Here is a 15,704-nt window from a genome sequence, read left to right on the forward strand (position 1 = left end):
CTGTGCCCCGCAGGTCTCAACTCTTCCTAATCCTGTGGCGGGGTAGCCATGGGGTGCCTGGAGCCTTTTTAGATGTTGTCCACCTACCCCTGAGAAGGACAGATGCCAAACTCCAGCCATAAGCAGCTTGACTGAAAAAAAAAAAAAAAAAAAAGCCTGACCTCCCTTCTCACTAGGGACATGTGAATTCTACCACAAAATAGCCAACGTTGGCTAGTATGGGGCAGGGGGCACTTGGACATCATTAATGTAAGCTCAAATGGCCACAACCTCCGAGAGGAAAAAGTAGATAATAACAATTGGTTTAAAAAGGCACAAAAACTTTCGGCACAGGTGTTCTGCTGCCTGGAGTTGAGCCCTACACTCACAAGCAGGCAACAGTATGTACACGGATGTTCTTTGCAGCCTTCCGTGTGAAGGCAGGGGAGACGCCCTTGTTGGTGGGCTGCTTTCCAGAATTGTCCCTCCAGACAGGGGAACACCACTGAAGGTGGATTTGTGGGGAAAGAAAAAGCTAAGGGTGGGCCTGACCAGGAAAGAGAGCAGCTGCTGGCCATTCTGTCCATTCAGCCAAGGTGACTGCGCACCTATGAGGTGTCAGACAGTTCTCTAGGCACTGTGGACACAGGGTTGGAGAAAACACACCCCCCGGCTTTATGTGATTGTGTTCTTGTGAGCCAGGCAAACATGAAGAACACAAGCTATAGTGAGAAAAACAGCTACGAGAAAGGCGTATCAGTTGAGAGAGGGTGAAATTTTAAATACAGTGGTCAGGGAAGTCTGCTTAGCACACATGTGAGCAAAACTCAAAGGAGATCAGGGAGGCAGCGCCGTGGACACCACGAAGGAGGGTAGTGAAGGCAGAAGGAATCGTGAGTGCAAAGGTCCTGAGGCTAAAGATGGCTGGTGTATTTGAGGACCAGCACAGAGGAGGTCTGTGTGGCTGCAGCTAAATGAGGGAGCCGGGAGTAAAGGAAATGAGGTCTGAGAGGTCCCGAGTTGGGGGGAGGGGAAGGCAGATGCTGTGGGGGGCCTGGCAGGGCAGTGAGGACAACCCAGGGCAACTAGCCAAAGGCAAAGAAAGGAAACACATCCAAATTTGAGTTTCCTTCATCTTCCCTCTTGAACTTGCTCCTCCTGCCCTAATTTCCACCTTGGTCAATGGCACTTCTACTTGTCCCCTCCACCCACCACGGCTGTGGCTGGTTACCTAAACCCAAACCCCAGAAACCCCGAACTTCTCCTTTTCTCTTCACTACCAAGTCAGACGGTTCTCCTTCCTTGTTCAAATCGACCCACTGCTCCTTCTGCCCTCTCAGTCCCATAGGACAAGTCCTTTCTTCTCTGGTCCTGCTGTGGGGGCCAAAAAGGGAACCCCAATTTCAGCCATCTGCGTGTAGACCAGGGTGGAATGGGGAGGAGGAAGTGCCAGGCAGACTCAGGCAAGACCCCTCACCCAGGGCCCTCTCCCAAAATAACAAAAGCAAACACATACCAGTGACATCATGCCAAGAGCCACTGTTTTAAACATCCGCTATTAAAGGTACAGCAGTGCTAGGAGGTGGGTGTTGTTACCATCCTCATTTAACAGACAAGGAAAATGGAGGCACTGAGAAGCCGAGTAGCTTGCCCAAGTTCACACAGCTAGCAAGCAGCTGACCTGGGATATGAACCCAGGCAATCCTGCTCCCTCGTCTGTGCTCAGCCAATGAGGGTCCGCTCTGCTCTCCTGTCTAAGGAGGCACCCACCACTTGGCACCAGGTGATTGTTACTGCATAGGAAGACAAGCCCAGAACTGCCTGGTTATTCCAAGAACAGAATCCTAGAATTTGTATGTGAAATATCCAACTTTCTGAAATGATGACTCACATTTGTTTGAAACTATACAGACTAAATAAAATACATCTGTGAGCCAGATTTGGCCCATGAGCCACCAGTTTGCAACCTCCTGAGATACAGAATTTCTCTGCTTTGCATAAGCCATGGGAAAATGGAGGGAGAATATTTTTAACCAGGGTTGCCATTGTTCCTCTGGCTTCTCACTGCTGTTCTTTTTATTTCTGAAGTTCATGATCCTAGAAGCCCTGACTTCTACAATCTGGGCGGGGGGGGGGGTAAGCCCCCTATTTTACCAACTTAGAATTTTTCCTTATGCTCAGATGATCCGCCTGCCGAAGCAGAAGAGACCCAATTTGCCCCCAATTCCTCTTCTGGTTTTTAAAACCCAAAGGCAGAAGCTGAGGGGCTCAGAGCTCCCCACCCCCACCTGCTCTACTTCTCAGACCAGGAACTATGTCCTTAGGTTGCTGGGCAGGGATGTGTCCCAAAGTCCCCTGGCTAACACTTTCCTCCCTCTGATGCCCAGAAGTTTGGGCGCAGGGCAGCAACCCTGGGGAGAGCTCATCTTTAAATATCATCAAGTCATGAGACGGGATGCTGTCAAGCACGGTTTCGCCACAAGGCCTACTACCCTTCCTGGTATGCCTCTTTCCCAGGTTTTTCCGTGGCTGGTTCCCAAAAGCCGTCTCTCCAGAGGGGCTCTCTCAACCGAAATTTGCACCCCTCCCAGTTTTACCTTTACACAATCTCATCATCGCCGCTTTATCTTCATAACCCTCTGTCAAATAATAGTCTTCCCCTCTAGCGTGTCAGCCCTCTGCTCCCCTTGTTTCCAGAATTCTCCCTGACCCGCGCGGTCCCACTTGGCAGGCAAAACGCACTTCCCCCCTTCCCGGCTTCGGCCTCGGCAGGGCTCCGAAGCCGGAACGCGACGCCTCCCGCAATGCTGCGGCCCTGAGCTCCCCCTGCAGGCCAAAGGGCGTCACTGCCCCAGCCCGGCGCAAACACCAAGACCGCTCACTGGACCCGGGTCGGCTTTATTCCAGAGGGCGGGAGCAGGGAGCAGGGAGCGGCCCACCCGAGGGGGCGTGGCCAACACCTGGGGCGTACTGGGTTGGTGGGCGGGATCTAAAGGGCGGGGCCAGGAAGGCGGGCTTGCAGTTCAGGGTCTGTGGGGCGGGCGTGTTCCAGGACTGAGGGCGTGGCCCACCGTACGTCGCGGGTGGGCGGGGCCTCGGTGGGTCCCGCAGGGCCTACATGCCCCGTAGGGTCCCGTTGGTCTCCAGGTCGGTGAGGTTGCCCCGTAGGTCCTGCTCCTCCTCGAAAGCCTTGAACAGTGAGTTGAAGTTGCCGGCTCCAAAACCCTGGAGCGGGAGGGAGAAGAAGGTGAGCTGCGGGCCTAGAGAAAGCCAACCGTACTACCCTGCCTGGCGTCGGGGGCTTGTCGGGGGTAGCTGGTACCTGGTGATTGTGGCGCTGGATGACTTCCAGGAAGAGCGTGGGCCGATCCTGCATGGGCTTGGTGAAGATCTGCAGGAGGTAGCCTTTCTCGTCGTAGTCTACCAGGATTTTCAGCTCCTAGGTAGGAGGCAGGAGGCTGAGTTAGAGGGGCGGCTGGCCCACACCCCAACCGGGCAAGGTGGAGTCCTTAGAAAGTCCATGAAAACTCCTGCACCCGAGAGCCAAGAAAAGACCCCATTCTCCCGCAGTTCCAGACATCTCCAAATAGATCCCTAAATTTTCCTGTTACCATCTGCCGGCCACAGTCCATGTGTAAGCCCCCATGGCTGTCCTGGATCACCCCAGTGGCCTCTGCACAGATCCCCCTGCCTCCGTCTTGCCTCCTTACAATCCAGCCTCTCCGTAGACACCCCAAGGGATCTTTAAAAAAAAAAATCAGATCATGTCTTTCCCCGGTTTAAAATCCTCCAATGGAAATCAGAACCCTCCTGTGTTACTGGTGGAATGTAAAATGGTTGCAGCCCCCTGGGGAAAACTGGCGAGTCCTCAAAAGGTTAAACATAGGGTTACCTATAACCTGGCAGGTTATAGGCATACACCCAAGAGAATTAAAAACACAGGTCCACACAAAAATTTGTATATGAATGATTACAGCAGTATTACTCACAATAATAGCCAAAAAAGGGAAACAACCCAATGTCCATCAACTGATGAATAGGTAAGAAAAATGGGATAGACCCACACAATGGACGATGGTAATTCAGCCACAAAGAGGAAGGAAGCATGGACACCTGCTACAACGGACACCTGAGCCTTGCAAACATGCTAAGTGAGAGAAGCCAGACACAAATGATCTCGTAGTGCATGAGTCCATTTATATGACACGTTCAGAATAGGCAAATCTATAGAGACAGAAGACAGATGAATGCTTTCCTAGGGCTGCGGGGAGCTGGGCAGGGGGCATGGAGGGACTGGGAGGTGATGAGGGGTGTGAAATTTCTTTTTGGGGTGATGGAAATGTTCTAAAATTGATTTTGATGATAGCTGCACAACATAGTGAGTAGCTAAAAACCACTGAATTGTGCGCTTTATTTTTTTAACTTTTTAAAAAGGTTCTATTATTTGAGAGGGAGAGTGAGAATGAGAAGGAGTGGGGGGAGGGGCAGAGGGAGAGGGGGAAGCAGACTCCCTGCTGAGCAGGGAGCCCCACTGAGCAGCTGAGCTGGGAGCCTGGCATGGGGCTTGATCCCAACCTGGGACCCCAGGATCATGACCAGAGCCAAAGGCAGACGTTCAATTGACTGAGCCACCCGGTGTCCCAAATTTAAAAGAGTGCCTTATATGTTATATGACCAAACCAAACCAAAACAAAATCTTCTAGTGGTGTATGGGCACAGGAAGAACAAAATCCCAACTTCTAAAGAGCCTGTAAGAGGAATCAGCCCCTGCCTACCTTAGTGATCTAGGCCAGTCCCCAGACACTTCCTTTCATCCCTTCTTGCCTTCGTTCTGTTCCTCGGACACTCACAACTTGCTCCTGACTCACCTGTGCTTGCTTCTCCCTCCACCAGCACTGTCCCTCCCCTAGCCCTTCACACAGTCATCTCCCCCTTATTGTTTAGAGTTCACTGAAAAGTCACCTCCTCAGAGAGGCCCTCCCAGATCACCTCTGGTAAAGTAACCCTAGGTCACTCTCTGTTGTAACCTGTTTTAATTTTCTGCGCAGAACCAACTCTCTCTCCGATGGTGTTTGTGTTGTTATTTATTTGCCTGTCCTCTGTCTCCCCACCAGCCTTCAAGTCCCATGATCACGGGGATCTGGTCTGGTTTTCCTTCTGTGTCCCAGTACCTATCGCAGGGTAGAGGCTTAGACAGTCTTTGTGAGGTAAGGTGGAACTCAAGGGTCCCACACTAGCCTCACCTCCAGGACATCAATGCTCTCCTTCACTTGGATCTTGGCGGACTTGAGCTTCTCCCTCAGTTGTTTGTAGTATGTTGATGGAACACACAAGAATTCCATGCCTCTCGCTCGCAAGTGGCGAATCTGTCTCAAGGAAGCGTCAGGGTCAGTCTCCTCTCTCCGTGCACGACACCCCCAGCCAGGAGCAGGCAGAGTCCCTATCCTAGTTCCCCCTGCCTGCCAAGATGCATCCCCGTGACCTCATGCCCTCCCACACCGGAGCCATGTGGGCCCGGGGAGAAGAACCGCAAACACTAACGTTTATGGAATTCTCCTTGTGTGCCTGTCTCGAGCACTTTCCGTGTATTGCCTCATTATGTCCATGCCGTCATTTTTTTGAGGCACCTGGACAATTATTATCCCCATTTCATAGCTGGCGAAACTGAGGCATCAAGAGATTAAATATCTGTTCTCAACATAATAGAGGGATTTTATTTAAAAGCACGAGTCAAAGCACGTCCCTCCTCTGCTTACCCCACGGTGTCTTGTCTCAGAGTCACATTCAAAGCCCTCACCATCTGTCCTCACTCCCACCTTCTGACCTCATCTCCTGCCCTCTCGTCCTTGCTCATTCTGTCCCAGCCACATTTTGATCTCCTTCACCCTTCCTCTCCCATCGCCCTGCTTGGTTTCCCCCAGAGCACTCACACCATCTAACACATGTATTTTCCCTGCTGTGTTTTCTGCCATCATTAGAGCAGAGACTCTCGTCTTGTCGGCTCATGCATCCCAAGTACCTAAAAGGGTGCTCGGCACCTAGTAGGTGCCCCATACCCAGCTAGTGCCTGGGTGAGTGAATGGATGAAGTTGCCAAGGTCATGCAGTGACTTCTCCGTTAGGCCAGGATGGAATGGGACAGTCAGGCTCGTGTCCACTCTGCTATACGGCTGCCTTAGGAATAGGCTGGTTCCACAGACTCAGCACATTTAACTCGGCTCAGAGGACCTCATCAGTCTTGTAGCCTAATATCCTCATTTTCAAGGTGAGTCAACTGAAGCCCAGAGAGGGGGCTGAATCCCCCAGGGACACACAGCAAGTCACTTGCCGAACTAAGACCAGAATCCAGGCTTCCTCTGGCACCTGCTACTTGTAAAGCCAGCAGTGTTTCTGACAGCAGAGAAAGGGAACTCTCTGGGGTGAGACTGTGCCTGCCCTTGAGTAGCGGGAACTAGTAAGAGAGCCCGGTCGGCCATAGGGGCTGGCAAAGGGGGCCTAGGATTGCCACTACCCGCCCCCCCCCTCCATTTTGCAGAGATTGGCTCTGGAGCTAGGCGAAAGGTGAATTAGGACCAGGAATGAGCTTCTCACTGCTGTGATGATGTCTTGGGTCTTGAGAGCGATGTGCTGGACCCCAGCGCCCCCATTGTAGTCTACATATTCCTGTGGGCGGGAAACGAGGCAAACACGGTCATTGGCTCCTGTCACCCAAGCTCTTCCCTGCTTTCTTCTTCCGCACCCAGGGCCCCAGGGTCTAGGAAAAGCCCCACCTGGATCTGGGACTTCTTCTTCCCCGGGGCCGGCTCATTAATGGGCATCTTGATGGACTCCTCATAATTGGCCACCACGATGGAGCGCAGAGAGCTATATTCTGTGTGCACCTGCGTGTCATCCACGGACCAGAACCGGTGAAACTGCAGATTCTTCAGGTACCTGTGGGGTGACCGTAAGGACACATGGGCTCTGCGTGCCCACCAGGGACTGGGTCCTTGCCCCGACTTCCGCCTTCCAGAATTTGTCTCCTGAGCAGGCTCCAGAAAGGAGCCACTGTTCACCTCACACACATGGTACACCAGGACCTCGATGCTGACCATCTTCCTTCAGGGGGACGTGAAGTGTCCCGTGACAAGACCTGTGTGGTCTGGCACGGGTCCGACCGAGAGAAATGCTTTGAGAAGGGAACCTGCTTCTCATTTGCACGAGGGCACTGTTGGGGGTAGCGACAGACTTTCTCCAGTCTCCCTAGACTGTGACGCTCTGTGTGCCAAACTTCCCCAGGAGTCCTCCGACGGAGGACTTGTGGCTCCCTTTGAGCCTTCAAGCCTCTGGTCCTCAGGGAACAGATGGCTCAGGGACGTCAGGCGAAGCTCCCTCTCCCTCACGCTCCATTTCCCACTCACGTGTCCCGAGAAGAGAACTGGGGAGCAGGCCTGTCTCCTTTGCAGCGAGGGGTTGGGCCAGGGACTCACCACTCGGAGGCAGACACCATCTCCTGGTCAGGCTGGTTTCCCACAATGTGGTCGATAATCTCGAGACTGCAAGTAGGCCTGGGGGGGATGGGGGTGGGGAGCAAGCCGTTAGGAGGTGAGGACAGGATTAGTTCCTAGACCTCCCCCTCCCCACAGTGACAGCTCACTGTGACATAGCGCCTACTGGAGGCACCTTGCAGGTGTCATGACTGGCGTGCTATTACCAGCCCCATTGTACAGATGGGGAACTGAGGCAGAGAGGAATAAAGTAACTACAAAGGTTAAGTAGCTAGGAAATGACCGAGCCCTAGGGCGCCTGGGTGGCTCAGTTGGTTAAGTGGCTGCCTTTAGCTCAGGCCGTGATCTTGGGGTCCTGGGGTCACCCCCACATCGGGCTCCCTGCTCCTCAGGGAGTCTGCTTCTCCCTCTCCCCCTCCCCCCTGCTCTCTCTCTCTCAAATAAATAAATAAAATCTTTAAAAAAAATGGCAGAGTGGGGGTTCGAGCCCAAGCAGTTGGTTCCAGAGCCTAGGTGCTTAGCCTCTGTGCTGCCTCTTCAGGCTACACTTAGGGACCCTCAGGCGTTCCCCAGCAGTCTCCCAGGGCAGCTCAGAGATGCCCAATCTGCATGGAGGATAAGGCATTGCTTGCCACCCTCCCCCACCCCCTGCCTCAGGACTTTCTGCTCCCACCGCCCCAGCCCGAGGGGCACTCACAGCTTGGAAAGTAGGGGGTCCACAGATGCTGGGGCCTCGAATCCAGGCAAGAACCGGCCAGTATAGTTCATCTTTTCCACCAGGGTGTGCGTGGTGTCCCCATACTATGGGTGGAAAACAGCGCGGCTTGGCCTGAGACCCCATCCCTGCCGAGACTGGGCCCCATCTCGTGGTGCCTACACAGTTCCAAGCCGGGTCTGACCCTAACTCTCTATGTGATCTTGGGGAAGTCACTTCCCCTCTCTGAAATGAATTGCAGTCTGTCATTTGTTCAGGACTTTTCTTTGGCAGTCCGCCTGCCCCACGGGACCAGAATCCCTGCGCGGGCAGGGTCACTGTTTTACTCCTCACGGCGTTCTCAGTACCTAGGACTGCCCAGCTCACTGGAGATGCTCCATACGAAGGTACTGACTAAGTGAGAGTGATGAGGACATTGGCTCAGATGACATCACAGGGTTCTGGGGCACCTGGCTGGCTCCGCTGGTGGTATGTGAGACTCTGGATCTCAGGGTTGTGAGTTCAAGCCCCACACTGGGTGTAGAGATTACTTAAAACATAAAATCTTAAGGGGCACCTGGGTGGCTCAGTTGGTGAAGCAACTGGCTCCTGATTTCAGTTCAAGTCATGACCTCCGGGTCGTGGGATCGAGTCCCGTGTTAGGCTCCGTCCTCCTCAAGAGTCTGCTTAAGACCCTCTCTCTGCCTCTCCCTCTGCCCCTCCCCCCTCAATAAATAAATAAAATCTTTAAGATTTTTTTTTTAAAAAAAGGGTTTTTTCAATCCTCTTAACAATCTTTAAGTTGTATTTAGCCTTGAGGAGGTGGGACCTCTGATCGTCTCTGTGTGGCAGTAACACAGACGCGGGAATCTTTGCTGGGTGTGTGAGATCCCAGGCACTGTTGTTCTAAGTGCTGGACGTGAATGATCTCATCTGAGCCTTGCAGTGACCCTGCATGGGGTTATCGGTGAAGAAAGGGTTAAGTAGCATGCCGCAGGCCACACGGGTGGTCCAGCCATCGTCCTTGCTCATTTCAATGGAGTCCTGGAGAGGAGTGCTTTGTCCAAAGTCATACCGCTAGAGCAGAGTAGGGCTTCCCCAGACCCCACTTTCCCCCTCTTAAAGCCCTTGTCCTCAGTTTACATCCTTGGTGTATTGTTAACCACCCGCCTCCCGACGCCCTCCCCAAGCCCCCATCCCCGCCCACAGAGGACTAAGGGAAGCACCTTCGTGCTGGTAGCTCCCATCAGCCTCTGCAAACTGGCCAAGCCTTATAGGCAGTCAGACTTGAGGGAGAATGTCTGCTTCAAAGCACCAGGGTGGGATGGCATGAGGGAGCGGGGGTGGAGAGGGCTCTAGGGGATCCTGGCATCTCAGGGGAGCTGACAGCACGAGGGGTAGGGGCACCAAAGTGAACTCACCGTCTGCAACACGGCCAGTTTCACCTTCCCAAACTTATCTTGCTCTATCCAGGGCTCCCGCACAATTTTGGCGCCTTGTTCCCGGGCTTTCTGCAGAGAAGATGGGGCAGGGAGGCAGGAAGTGCTGGACCCTCCCGGAGCCCTGGCTAGCTGCTCCCCACCTCGGCCTGCCACAGGCTCCCCAGCTTTCCCAGCCCCAGGCAGGAACCACAGCCAGCACCAGCTGTTGCCCCCATGCCTTGTGCCCATTTGGCAGATAGGAAAACCGAGGCCCAGGCCCAGAGTTGGGGCTATGAGAGACAAACCAGGTGGGGTGGGGCTGTGTCCCACCTCTGCTAACCCACTCTGGCCCTCCCCCTCTCCAGGCCTCAGCTTCCCCATCTGTAAACCAGGCAGTGGGAGGCGGGAGAGGCAGAATCAGAGCTAGCCCTGACTGAGCACCTGCTGTGTGTCAGACCCCTGCAGGGCCTTCCGGGCATGGCTTCCACATTTATGTAGGGAAACCTTACTGCATGGCTGTGCCTATCACATGCCAGGCGTTGGTGAAGGTATTTACCAAACTCCTTCTCCCTCCTAGCAACATTACAGGAAAGGTACTGTTCCTGCCTCCATTCTGTAGGTGATGAGATCTATGGGCACAGAGAAGTTAAGTCACTTGCCCAAAGTCTAACAGTAATAAGATTCAGACCTGGGCAGTCAGCCTCTGGCTTCTATGCTCTGAACCTCTGAGCTGCTTCTTGAATACGGTGTTGGGTTCAGAGTCCTGCTCAAGAAGTGGTAATTATGGTCTCGTGTCCTCTGTGTCCAACTCAGTGACATAGGCACTGTGCTTGTCCCCATTTTACAGATGTGGAAACTGAGGCTCAGCAAGAGGGCCTGCAGCTAGCGAGGGCCAGGGTATCCCTGGAACTCGGGTGTGTGTCACACCAGTGTCTGGGCTTGTCACTCCAACATGACGGGCCCTCCAGCCCGGACCCACGGAGGTCCCTGTGGCACGCAGAGGGCAGCCCAGGTGCGGGCTCACCTGCACGATGTAGTCACAGTCTTCCACCTCAAACGCGATGTCCTTCACTCCGTCGCCGTGCTTTACCAGGTGGTCGCCCATCTCTGTGGCCAGTGGGGGAGGTCATGGCGCTGGAGTCATGGCTCCCTCACCTCGACAGTCAGCCTCTGGGGTCCATCTTCTTCTAGGCTGGGAATCCTTGCTGAGCCAGACCCCCTCCCTGTCCCTGAGCACCCCCCCGCCCCGCCCATGATAGCGAGTCTTCACTCCCTGGCGTCCTGAACCCCCTGGGCCTCCTCACCTTTGTTCCAGGGGTTGAGGGCGGAGGAGAAGACGAACACGATCTAGGGCACAGAGGAGGGAGGACACGTAGCCAGTGGGTCGGGCACCCCCATCCCCTCCTCCCCACCCCCGTGTGAGACACCCCCGTGGGGCATTTGCATCAGATCACCCCTCCCAGCCAGGAAGGACTCCTTGACCGTGGGTTCCAGCCCCTTCTCTGCCTCAGCTTCCCCTCAGAGATGAGCTGTGGCTTGGGCCCCCCACAGGAAAAAGCGCCAGGGCTCCCAGGGATCGGGGGGCACTAGTCAGACTTTCAGCTCTGATGTTTGAGGCCTCTGTCAACTTCTCCCAAACATCTGTGAGGCCAACATTGGGCCAGGCCGAGAAGGAGACGAAACTAAGGTCCCTGTGGTCTGTTATACAAAGGTGCCAACGGAGTGGCCGGTGGGAGCTCTCAGCTCCTGTCCCCTTAGCCTTGCCAGACATCCGGGGAGAGAACCAGGTGGGCCTGGGGAAAGGGCCTCCTGGTCTCCTTCACCCAGAGGCACCAGAGCCCTTAGGAGGCTCAGAGGCCAGCAGGGGCAGAGAGGCTGGCCTCCTCGGTGAGTGGGGTCCTGGGGTGGGGTCCTGGGGTGGGGACTCACCTTGCCTTGCTTGATCACATGGCTGACTACCTCCCGGGAACCCGTCTCCAGGCCCTTGTAGGCTAGTGGTTCAAAGCCCATCTTGTTGCAGTAGAATGACGCAGCCTGAATCACAGAGTTGCAGTGGAGTTCCTGAGGGCCAGCCTCGGGGACCCCCCCTCGCAAAACCTCCAGTCCCCATCAGCCTGCTTGCCCTGTTGCCCCAGGGGCGGAATGCATCCTGGGATGAAAGGCGGCTCCCTGGCCATTTCCAGCGTCAGATAAGTTTCCTGGTGGGGTCCAAAGCCCTGATTGTGTAATTAGGATCTAAAGAGTGTCTGTATATCTGGGATGGTCCCAACACTGGCCCTGACCCTCCCCACACAGGGACCAATCACAGGCCCAGCTGGGGACCCGCCCTTGTCCAGGAGGCCCTCTGGCCCGTCCTCTGCCGGCTCTAATACCTGGCCCTAGCTTTTACCTGCTTGGCATTGCCAACCCAGAAGGTCACCGAGTGGAAATGGAGGAATCGGCCTCTCTCAGGCTGCAGGAGGAGAAAAGGAGGAACGGCTCAGTCGCTGGAAGTGGGTCTAGAAAAGTGTGGATGGAGAGGTGTCCCCTAACCACTTTCCTTGTCCCAGCCTTAGTTCCAAAACTGAGAAGCCAAACACCCTGCGGCCTTGCCAAGCCCCTAAAAAGGGTTCTCATGGAGAAACCGAGCTCCTGGGTGTTGGAGATCGGAAAGCCCCCTCCGGGAGGCCTGCCCAGATTTCACTGCCGTGTGCTACAGCAACACAGATTTAAGTTAGACCTTTGAAAGAACTTCCAGGGCCACCTGGCTGGCTCAGTCAGTAGAGCATGAGACTCTTGATCTTGGGGTTGTGAGTTTGAGTCCCACATTGTGGGTAGAGATTACACATTAAAAAAACAACCTAGAAAGAACTCCTAGACAGGATTAAGAGATTAGCAGGAATTTAAGAAGAGGTAAAGTTTTTCTTCGGAGAGCCGGGTTGGGTCCAGCTCAGTCTTGGGGGGGACGGGAAGGCGAGAGATTAGGGTGAGCATCTTGGGACATCACATACCCACTGAGGTTTCTTTTCTGCTCTTTGCTGACATCCCAGTTTCCCAGGACCCGGACCCTACATTTCCCCTCCTGCTTACCTTCTTCCCTTTGTCGCTGTAAGTCGTCTAAGGAGAAAGAAAAGGACAGTGAGACTTGGAAGCTCAGACACAAGGCGCTTCTAGAAGTCTCACTGTAGATCATCACAGGGGAGGCTGCTGTGCCCCAGGGCAGGCACTTACCATGGTTGTTCTTGGTGACGCTTCCTGCTCCGAGATTGGGACAAGAGGCCAGTGAAGCACCAGAGAGAAGTATTTAACACCGAAGAGATCCCGCCCCTCGCTTCCTGGCCTTCCTAGGGACGGGCGGTATCTCCACCAACACTGGAAACTCCCAGGCTTGGGAGCCTCTGATCTGGCTGCAGCCTCAGTGGGCAGGGTGATGTCGTCAGGTCCAGAGAAGGGGAGTGACTCCCCAGGGCCGCTGGCCAGTAGGGCAGAGCCAAGGCAGAGAGCCAAGGGTGCACTCCAGGACTTCGGGTGAGGACTATGATCTCTGCTCTGCAGAATCCAAAGTTCAGAAGTCAAGGCCAGACTGAGTGCATTGGTGGCTGTTTAGGGAGAATTTGAGGAGGAATTAGGGATTGGTCTTGAAGCCCTGTTTGCATATCGAGCATGTGCTTTATAATTAGGTAAAAGGGTTGTACTCCATAGTGATTAGAGGCATGGGTATGGGGGTTTGAATCCTGGACCTGCTATGTACTATGTGACTGGGGAAAGTCACAGAAGCCCTCTGAGCCTCAGTCTCCCCATGTGTAAAATGGAAGCAATAATAGCATGGTTGGGATTAAGTGAGATAAAGTGTAAGTCTTTAGAGTAGAGCCCGGCACACAGGAACTTCCCTGTTAATGTTGGTTAATGCTTACTTACATCTCTTTAGGGCTTTGGGCAATGGATGGAGAACAGGGGTCCTTGGGGTTGCCACAGCCTGAGTAATGGGAAAGAGGTTATGGCCCTGCCCCAGGTTCTCAGTATCTGCAGGGTGGTGGAAGGGAGAGCAGATGGCTCTGGGGGGAATTTCAGAGCTCTCCCAGCAAAGCCACACCCGAGTCCTTAGGTCTCACATTCCTAAAAGATAGAATGCTGACTGACTGCTGGCCAGCCAGGGCATTCACCTGAGGGTTCAAGGACAGCCCCCTGCTGCTTGCTCTACCCCAATCCCCAGAAACTCTGTTGCTGGGCCATCTTGCCCTCTTTCCAGGGAACTGACTTTCAACTATCGTCATTGCCTGGAAACTTTTTCCAGTCCCTGATGCTTTCAGTCTTGGCCCATGACTGTGTTACGACCCCCTGCCCTCTTGCATCACTTGGGTTCCCAAAATGTCCTGCACCAGCCCTTTTTTCTTTTTCTTTTTCTTTTTTCTTTTTTTTAAATACAGAAAAACACATCAGCATGTCTAGTAATGACTTCAAGGATCAGTCGGTCCAACATTGCCATATTTCGGATGAGAGAAAGTAACAAGCAGCAAGAAAGTGCCTGAGGCCACTGTCTTCCTTTCTTCTTTCTTCCCTCCCATGCCTTTCCCTTCCCACCAGGGAATAGAGAGGGACTTGTGCCAGGGAAGACTCCCCCCCACCCCCGCCTTCCTTCTACAAACCCCACCAGGCCCCCTGAGCGGCTCTCAAGTTGCCGTCTTCCCCAGGAAGCCCGTGGGCACTTCCCAGCAGCAGGTCTGAGGTTCAGCGGGTCTGAGGCTGAGCTCTACTACTGGCCAGCTTAGCCCGCAGCCCTGGAGACGGGACCCAGGACGCTTCGAGAACTTTCCCGGGCCATGCAATTAGCAAGAGACATAGTAGAGCTGGAATGTGAACCGGGTTATTCTGACTCCAAGACCACCTTTCTAATGGCCGCACTGCCTCCTATACACATCGGGGATGTTGATATTCCCACCAGACAGATGGGGGAACCGAAGCCCCGGAGAGGCGAACGTAGGTCTGCAAGATTGCAGATCTGGGAAGAAGAGAGACCCAAACCCTGGCCTCTTCGCTTCTGAAACTGGATCTTTTCCCACCAGTCCAGACAACTTCCCCCAGCTTCTCTCCTCTGTTTCCTGGGCAGGTCTGGAGGCTGGCCAGCTAGTCCCACCTCCTTATTCTGCCCCTCCCTCCTGGGGGTGTCCTCCTCAGCCCCCGGGTCTAGGTTTCCAACTGAGAAAACGGCAGGGAGGTAGCCCAGAACGGAGCTCCCAGGCCAGAAGTTTCCAAAAGAGAAGGGCTCGATGCAGCTCTCTCAGCCTCCCAGGTGAACATCCTGTCCCTTTGTTCACAGTGGCCAAGTCGAGCCCCCGCTCCTGCAGCCTGGCCTGACTGGTGTCCTAGGCACACAGTCAATGTGGACCGAAACCAGGGAGCAGATTATGAGCAGCCTCAGAGTGCTGAAGGCAGGTGAGTGGCACAGCTGGCCGGGGCTGGTGGCTCTGTCCTACCCCTGGACTTTGCTTCCAGAAACACTGTGGCTCTCAGTCACACTGTGGATGCACTGCTAGGTTCCTCCTCCAGCGGCCGCCGGAAACCGGGGAGGGAGACCAGCAGGACCCAGTCCCCGGAGCCCCCGTGTTCCCTCCTAATTCTCCTTCTCAGGCTGGGCCGGGTAGGATAACAGGCCAGCGGTGGCCCAGGGTGGCTGTCTCTTCTCTTTGCTCCGAGCTGCGGCCTTCTGTCCAACCTGAGCTGGGAGCTGGGTGGGTCCTAGAGACGTTGCTCCTGGTGCCCTCTTTTCAGAGGGGCCCTTAAGACCCATCCTCCACTGGGGCCTGGTATGCAGAGAGGAGGGAACCTGGCAGGCTCCAGGCTGCCGTTCACGGAAAGGCCTGCTTGTAAGGTTGAAGCCTTGGCTGGTCCTGAGAAACTCGGATTTCAGGAATCTCATCTGCAATGCAATTAAAGGAGAAGGAATTTTAAAAATTCCTTTGTATTTCATAGCTATTGTATTTAGATGTATGGTTAACGTTGATGTAAAATGTCATATGCCTATAATTTCATAAGTGCCGGAGGTATCGTCCCCATCAGAGAGAGTCGCAAACAAAAAAAAAAAAAAAAAAAGGAAAGAAAGAAGGAAAAAAGGAAAAAAAAAAGTCACTGGGATGTAACTTTCTTG

General features: G+C 54.1%; 1 protein-coding gene across 1 annotated transcript; it reads right to left on the reverse strand.

The window, feature by feature from the left end:
* Positions 1-2,857: 2,857 nt before the first annotated feature.
* HPD (4-hydroxyphenylpyruvate dioxygenase) lies at positions 2,858-12,904 on the reverse strand. Its single transcript, XM_080821813.1, has 14 exons — positions 12,791-12,904; positions 12,650-12,676; positions 11,970-12,032; positions 11,510-11,614; positions 10,885-10,927; positions 10,605-10,687; positions 9,581-9,670; positions 8,163-8,266; positions 7,448-7,525; positions 6,749-6,911; positions 6,570-6,641; positions 5,223-5,345; positions 3,302-3,418; positions 2,858-3,204 (listed from the first exon to the last, which is right to left on the reverse strand). Exons 1-14 carry the CDS (start codon positions 12,791-12,793, stop codon positions 3,094-3,096), a joined length of 1,182 nt encoding a protein of 393 aa, XP_080677939.1. The 5' UTR covers positions 12,794-12,904; the 3' UTR covers positions 2,858-3,093.
* Positions 12,905-15,704: the final 2,800 nt, after the last annotated feature.

This window comes from Martes martes (genome assembly GCF_963455335.1).
Source record: "Martes martes genome assembly, chromosome: 13".
Taxonomy (NCBI): Eukaryota; Metazoa; Chordata; class Mammalia; order Carnivora; family Mustelidae; genus Martes; species Martes martes.